Raw genomic sequence first — 7,849 nt, 5'->3', positions numbered from 1 at the left:
TAAAACAATAAATCTCCAAAGTAACAATATAATTAGCAAATTTATATTGAGGTTGGATTGGATGATTTTTATTAAGACAAAAACTTGTGTGAGAAGGTCTCACGGGTCGTATTTTGTGATACAGATATCTTATTTGGATCATCCATGAAAAAGTATTACTTTTTATTGTGAACATCGATAGGGTTGACCGTGTCACAGATAAAGATTCGTGAGATCACAAGAGACCAATTCTTTTATTTGAAGGAATTTTGAAGTAAAGATTTGAATTGAGTTTATATTTAGATATACTTCAAATTCATGATAATGGCTTCTAAATTAGATAGTTGAGGATTTCGCCAAATTTTTTTTTCCCAAACAAGCCAATTAATTTGTTATTATATATTTTAAATTTCTGATTTCAAAATTATGAATCCAAATGCAACAATGTCGAATTAATTAATATATATCTTACTCAATTTTTAAAAGCTACGTGCTTTTTATACGAACATCTTTATCTTTATATTCCCAATATATTTATATTTTTTGAGCGATTAATTACATGCTTCATCTCTTATTCTTTAATATATAATCTAATAATGTTTGTAATCGGATAAAAAATCTTATCTCTAGTTTAATTTATGATGCATGTCAAGATCAATAATTTAATAAGATTACATTTTTTATCAGCACTCTTAGTATTCAATTGCATTATAACTAAGATATGTGTCTTGTGAGACGGTCTCACGAATATTTATCTGTGAGACAGGTCAATCATATCGATATTCACAATAAAAAGTAGAGTGAGTCTCATGTGAGACCGTCTCACGGATCTTAATCTGTGAGACGGGTCAACCCTACTCATATTCACAATAAAAAGTAATACTCTTAGCATAAAAAATAATAATTTTTCATGGATTACCCAAATAAGAGATCCGTCTCACAAATACGACCCGTGAGACCGTCTCACACAAGTTTTTGACTAAAAAGTAATATTTTTTCATGGATGACCTCACAAATCTTTATCTGTGAGACGAGTCAATCCCATTGATATTCACAATAAAAAGTAATACTCTTAGCATAAAAAGTAATATTTTTTCATGGATGATCCAAATAAGAGATATGTCTCACAAAATACGACTTGCGAGACCGTCTAACACAAGTTTTTGCCTTAAAACTATTATTTTTTAATTAAATTGTATTAGGGCTCTTATTATAGTATTATATTAAGAATATAATTAATACTCTGTGTAAGTAAGTAACTTGCATTCAAACAGAGAATTAGTATTAATAATGTTTCAGTTTCATATTAGTTCTCTCGATTGAATTGAGTTTTATTATTTCGTTTCCGCAACACCAATTACTCTGTGTTTTGTTTTACAATCAAACTTGATATATTGGTCAAAAGTTGCAAATATAAGTTGTTAATCCACCAAAACAACCTGGGAAACTCCAAGGAAAATTAACAAAAAAGACAGAATGCTGGAAACGTCCGTCACAGTTTCTTGTGCATCGATCTTACCTATAATTACAATACAACAAAGAAAAATAGGTAATAAATTCGATGAAAACTAATCCCTTTAAACTTCCCATATAATCCCAAAAGCTCAGAATCCAACGCAAAGAAGCTAGATTTTATGAACTAACGACCCGACCCAACCCAACCCAACCCAACATGTTTCCGTTTTCCAGTTATTACAACAATCATCGTACCTGGCCCTGCTTTGTCTTCATGTTCCTTTTCTGTCTCCCGCTTTTTCCCGCCATGTTTTTGCCCGATTCTATGTCCGAACTGAAAGCCAACGGGTTGTCAAACAGTTCGTGGCATGGTTTCATGCGGTTCCTCGACGCCGGAAAGGGTGGCCGCATCGACGGCATGGCGGAGCTTAAGCGTTACTTTGGCCGCTTTGGGTACATGCCCTTTTCGTCTCGAGACCATAATTTTACGGATTTTTTCGATGAGGAATTTGAATCGGCTTTGGTTTCGTATCAGAAAAATCTGGGTTTGTCGGAGACGGGGAAGTTGGATTATGATACGATGAGAGTGATTGTCTCGCCGAGGTGTGGCGTCAGCGATGTTGTTCCCGCCGCCGGTGGAAGTTTAAGAACTACGAGGCACTTTGCTTACTTTGAAGGCGAGCCAAGGTGGGCTCGACCAACTCCGATGACGTTAACTTACGCTTTCTCTCCTGCGCATATGATCGACTATGTGAATTCGACGGGCGTGAAGTTGGCTTTCGGGAGCGCTTTTTCGAGGTGGTCCGCGGTGATTCCGGTGAATTTTACAGAGGCGAGGAGCTACTCGTCGGCTAACATAAAGATTGGGTGGTACAGCGGTGACCACGGCGACGGGGAGGAGTTTGATGGGGTCTTGGGGGTTTTGGCGCATGCTTTCTCTCCGGAGAACGGGCGGTTCCACCTCGACTCGGCGGAGAGGTGGGCGGTGGACTTCTCGACCGAGAAATCGAAGGTGGCGGTGGACTTGGAATCGGTGGCGACGCATGAGATCGGACATCTGCTGGGGTTGGGTCACTCCTCCGTGAAGGAAGCGATTATGTACCCGAGTTTGAGTCCGAGGAAAAAGAAAGTGGAGCTCCGAGAGGATGACGTGGAGGGTATACAGGCCCTATACGGGTCAAACCCGAATTATAGGTACGATTCGAGGTTGGAATCTGATATTTCCTCAAGTTGGGGAATGGGTTCGGATATTAGAAGAAGAATGTTAAAGATCAGTGGTATTATTGTTGGCGTGGCAAGTTTACTTTTTTTGGGTTTGTGATTTTTCATTTTTTTTAAATAACTTTTTTAAAAAAGATTTTGAGAGTGATAAGTTATACACATAATTTATCCGTTGTTTTTTTTATAAATGATTTATATGTTCTTTTTATTTTCAAAGAATTGTAAATACATACATACATATATACATACATACATACATATATACATACATACATATATATACATATATATATATATAAAGTGGACTGACATTTTGATCGTTAGTATTCAGATGGTCGATTTTTTGTGTTTGTTTGAGATTTTACTATAACTGGATATCAGACCCAAAAATATCGTTATAAACTTTGGATGTCACGAGACATAAAGTAAGGGATGTAATCGAGTCGAGCCGAGTCGAACTCTTGAATGTTTGAGATTTGTTCGTTTATAATCGAGCCGAGCTCGAGCTTTATTTAACGAATATATGCACGGCTCACGAGCTTATTCAAACCTTTATCGAGCCTAAACAAGCTTAATAAATATGAATTAAACATTTAAATTTTCGTTAAATTAATTAAAAAGTAAATTATATATTTAAAAAAATATATATTATTCTTTTTAAAATTTGTAAATTTATTATAATAAATAAATTTAATAGATTTTTTTATTTCATAAATAATATGCAAAATCAATAAATCAAATATCAAAACTATTATTTTTTCATCTAAAAGATTATTCATGAACTTACGAACGAACATGTTCACGAACTAACGAGCCGAATACTGTAAAGCTTGAGTTTGATTTGTTTATCTTAACGAGTCTCATTAAACGAGCTCAAACGAGCTTTTATCGAATCGAGCTTCGAATAGCTCACAAACAGTTTGATTCGTTTACATCCCTACATAAAGTATAATTCTATCGTTTGAAGGTTGAAATATGTTATAAACTTTAGATATCACAAGATATATGATATAAGTATATGGCTTGAAGGTTGAGTTCTAGATTGGACTTGGAACCCTGGGAGGGGTTGTTACGGTAGGGGACTGGAGTGGACTTGGGATTCTTGATGTAAAGTTTGGTTGTCAAACTAATTTTGACCTCAACATCAAACATTTGAAGATTGACTCTTCCACCCTATGGTTATTTCTAAAATACTATGCTAATCAAACCAAACAATTTAATATCCTATTGATCACATTTATAAAAAAACGATATCGTTTTATAGATCAAATTTTATAGACGAATCTCTTATTCGATTTATGAAAAAATATTATTTTTTGTCAAAATATTATTTTCTCCGACCGATCGATTTTAATTATTGAAATTAAATAACGGCCTTTTTAAGAAAATAATAATAGTAACTTTTTGGCTTTCCAAATTTTTTTAAAATTAAAGTTTTTAAAATTTTTATTATATAAAATTTATTGGACGAGACAACATATGGATGAAATTATTGAAACTTGTAAGCTCTTTTTCCTTGTCACCTTTTTTTTTAACAACATAAATGTGAATTGCTAGGAAGGGATGCCATTCCTTGTTTTAAAAAAAGGTCGTACATTTTGACTTATATATATATATATATAAAATGTGTAACGAAATTTCTATTTCTCTTAGAGTAGATCTCTTGAGAGACGGTCTCATGAATCTTTATATGTGAGACGGGTCAACCCTACCGATATTGACAATAAAAAGTAATACTTTTAGCATAAAAAGTAATAATTTTTCATGGATGACCTAAATAACAAATTCGTCTCATAAAATACACTCGTTAGACCGTCTCACGCAAATTTTTAGACCGTCTTACGTAAATTTTTACTTTCATCCTAAAAAACAAAATAATTTTTAGGCAATGTCAATAAAAAGTAAAAATATAGATATAATTTCTTTTTTTATTTGAAAAAACCCTCTAAATTTCAGGCTCATCAATCACAAAAATCGCTAGTGTCGCCGGAATTATTTAGTTGTGTACTTGTGTACTGTACCGTACGCTTGTCTTTCGTCGAAGATGGCTTCAAAATGCTGCCGTGTTTTCAACAGAGCTTCCATTTCTAACCTGAAATCCGCCATTTTGAAGCCAAATCTAAAAGCAAGCACGACGTCGTTTTCAAGAACACCCTCTGTATCCTCACCCCTTCGCCGTTTCTTTGTTTCCAGGTTTGTTCTTTTTTTTTTCCTTCCCTTTTTCCATTTTTATATTTTAATATTTGTTGAACATTGGCGTATTGTGTTTTTATCAAGATTCAAGCAGTGCTGCTGTCAAAATTTGAATTGGTTTTCATCGATTTCGATTGTATCAAACTCACTGCTATCACTAAATCTGTTATTAATTGATGAAAATTGCGGATTAGGACGCCGGCGGAGTTGGGAAGCGTGGCATCCATGCTTCCTCTGCACAGCGCAGTGGCAATGGCAAGGATGACGTCATGCCTGAGCCCATCTTCTCGGAGTTGTAGGGCTCTTTCCCAGGGTACACTTTGCTGCATTTCTCAAAATCCCTGGAGTCTCTTTGTCCTGTTTATCGTAAATAATGAAAATTGTCAGCTACCGGCATTTATGCTCTATTGGTTGATTTATGGAGTGTATGTTTGCACCTAAAAAGGGTTATTAACACTCCTTGTTATTTATGACAGATGTTATACAATTTCAATTTGAAAAAAGTTAAAGAAATCTCAGCGATGAATTTGAAATTCTTGACCGTGGGAGGTAGATGGAATATCACAATAAATAAAAAATTCATCAACTTTATAGACTCAAATCATTAAATCTGCACCTATGCTTGTTTGGAATTGGAATGATTTAATGAGAAAAGTACATTAATTTGGAGAATCATTTGTGGGCAGCAAGAGGAAATAGGTTGTATCTGTCTGAATAATCATTTTAAAAAGGTTAGTTGATTGTTATGTGATTGAAACTAAAATGGGTGCAGGATATTAATTGACAATGACACCTCCTGTAGATGTAGATTAAAATTGCAAGTTTGCCCCCATCAAGTTTTAGTAGCCCCAGTTACTGATCTGTGCATAAAATTCTGTATTTTTAGTTAATTCTTAACACTACCTACAATGACGTTGAACCCATTTCATGTGTTATATCTTCCCATTCCCGTAGATAGCCTTTTTGACCAATATCTGTAGCTTCTGTGTGTGATTATGAAAGCTTTAGCACACATTCACTTTCTTAAGCGTTTAATTACATGTGACAATTGAATTAACTTTTAAAGGGTGCCTTTACAATAATCCCAAATAAATTTATAGTTCGTTAGTTGATTCACAGACATCGTTTCAATAATTCCCAGCGGTCCTACCCATAATTTGTGAACCATCCAATTTCAGTGGCCCTAGTTTGCTTAGCAGGGCATGAATTGATGAAGTCAAAAGTTTTCATTACGATTACATTAGTCTCGAGAGTTTGTCAATGTCGATAGAAGTTTGGCACATTGTACAGGGAGAGTCAAGTTCAGATGATTTAAGAATTTCTAGACCTTGTAATGACTTAAATGATTAAAAAATTCCTGAAATACGAATGCATTGTCGTTTTTCGTTCACTTGATCTATTCTTAGGTATTGTTACAGGGCACTGCTTCCCTGAAGAATTACGTGGGCATATCTTTTAGGGTGAAACACATTTATCAGCTATCTAACTGGAATATTTGGATCTGCAATCACATGAGTTTCCACATGGTTATATAAATCCCAGACTTTTGTGAGGTCTTCCGTTATGATTTGTTGCATTGCCTTTTTGACAGTTGACTAGCAGCCTCGAGGAAAAATATCAGTTTGATAGACTCATAGACACGAAGATCACAATATCTCGCCTTCCTTTCTTTTGTAAAATGTACATGGCTTCATGATTTTGTCGATGTTGAAATTTTACTGGTGGTTTTGTGCAAACTTGAATCTCAACAATCATATCTTGTTAATTTTCTAGCAGCAGGTATTCTAACATCTACTGGCCTGGTAAACACAGTTGGAAATTATAAATTAGAATTTGTTTTAAAAGTGTTCCATTTGTGTGGTGTTTTTAGGCTCTATACCGAATCTATAGTTTCTTTTGGGGTCATTAATAATTGATATTGAAATTAGATAAGATAACTGGAGTAATGAATTTAAATGCAAGTACTGCTAATTGTTGAACATGTGCTATCAACCCAAAATGTATTGATCTATTTTAAGCTAACTTACTGGACCACCAATCCCTTGATTATTTCTGGCTAGCATCAAGGATCAATATGGTTTTATTCATATCTAGAGATGACTAGGAAGAGAAGTTCACCAGATTCCGGCTTGTGAATATAATTGTATCAAGTTCTATTTCAGTGTTATTTATGGGTTTGGTAAAAATAGTGATGATAGTTCTCCTTTCTCCAGATGAAACTGATGGAACGTAAGAAATACAAGGCGTATGGCCGAGTCAATTGCTGTAAAGTTGATCCTGAAGATATTTCCATGACCTTTTAAGGATGTTTAGAATTAACTATCGTCAACATACTTACCAAGATGTCTGCTGATTTAGCTTTTGTGCAATCGCGTGTATACTAATGGGGTTTGTGTTTAAACATCGGTGCTTATTTAAGTTTCTGGAGATGGTTGGCCCTTTGCACGTCCGTTTTTCTGACATAGAGCTCTTTGTTTTTCGTTGTATCAGAGCTGGGTCTATCGGTTCCAAGGTGACTTTGCTCGCAGATTGCAACAGAGGGTATCTTCATTTGAATGGGTAAACTACATTTTGTCATAAGTACATCTCGGCACGCGGTATCGATATATTCGAAAAACATCCGTCATCTGAAAAATTATAATTTTTAACAAAATTTGATTCGAGTTGAATCTCACTATTATCTTATATGGTATCTATGTTATATATAGTATTATGTGAATGTGTTGAAGTAGAAAACTACTCCATGTGCTGACCAACTTAACCTATTTCTTAAAAGTTGCTCTAGGTAATTTCTTGTGTCATTCGAAGACGTACACAAACATAAAAAGTTATATTCTCCCAATTTCCAGTTGAGAATCTGTGATATCATGAGAACACCATGAATAGTAACACTAAATAAATTTATTTTGGATTGTTCATTTGAGAAATTTGCAATGAAATAATGGAATTAATACATGAGAAATATTAATGTTAATTCTAGCCTAATATATATATATATATA

General features: G+C 34.4%; 2 protein-coding genes across 5 annotated transcripts; both read left to right on the top strand.

Annotated features, from left to right (window-relative positions):
- The first annotated feature begins 1,385 nt into the window (after nucleotides 1-1,385).
- LOC142556683 (metalloendoproteinase 1-MMP-like) lies at nucleotides 1,386-2,800 on the top strand. Its single transcript, XM_075668166.1, has one exon. It carries the CDS (start codon nucleotides 1,652-1,654, stop codon nucleotides 2,753-2,755), a length of 1,104 nt encoding a protein of 367 aa, XP_075524281.1. The 5' UTR covers nucleotides 1,386-1,651; the 3' UTR covers nucleotides 2,756-2,800.
- Nucleotides 2,801-4,598: 1,798 nt separating this feature from the next.
- On the top strand, nucleotides 4,599-7,652 carry LOC142555746 (protein NONRESPONDING TO OXYLIPINS 2, mitochondrial). Of its 4 annotated transcripts, XR_012822454.1 has the most exons (4): nucleotides 4,599-4,848; nucleotides 5,043-5,161; nucleotides 7,062-7,236; nucleotides 7,339-7,463. XR_012822454.1 is itself a non-coding variant. In XM_075666810.1 (3 exons), the coding sequence occupies exons 1-3, from the start codon at nucleotides 4,700-4,702 to the stop codon at nucleotides 7,426-7,428; spliced, it is 411 nt and encodes a 136-aa protein (XP_075522925.1). In that variant the 5' UTR covers nucleotides 4,599-4,699; the 3' UTR covers nucleotides 7,429-7,652. The 4 variants fall into 4 exon arrangements, 3 of the variants coding, with proteins under 3 accessions (XP_075522925.1, XP_075522926.1, XP_075522927.1); XM_075666810.1 differs by lacking the exon at nucleotides 7,062-7,236 and having other exon boundaries at nucleotides 5,043-5,214; nucleotides 7,339-7,652; XM_075666811.1 differs by lacking the exon at nucleotides 7,062-7,236 and having other exon boundaries at nucleotides 7,339-7,628.
- The last annotated feature ends 197 nt before the right edge of the window (nucleotides 7,653-7,849 follow it).

The sequence above is a fragment of the Primulina tabacum genome, chromosome 9, assembly GCF_025594145.1.
Source record: "Primulina tabacum isolate GXHZ01 chromosome 9, ASM2559414v2, whole genome shotgun sequence".
Lineage (NCBI taxonomy): Eukaryota > Viridiplantae > Streptophyta > Magnoliopsida > Lamiales > Gesneriaceae > Primulina > Primulina tabacum.
The sequence above is the reverse complement of the archived record's forward strand: the minus strand, read 5'-3'. Positions and strand labels throughout refer to the sequence as shown.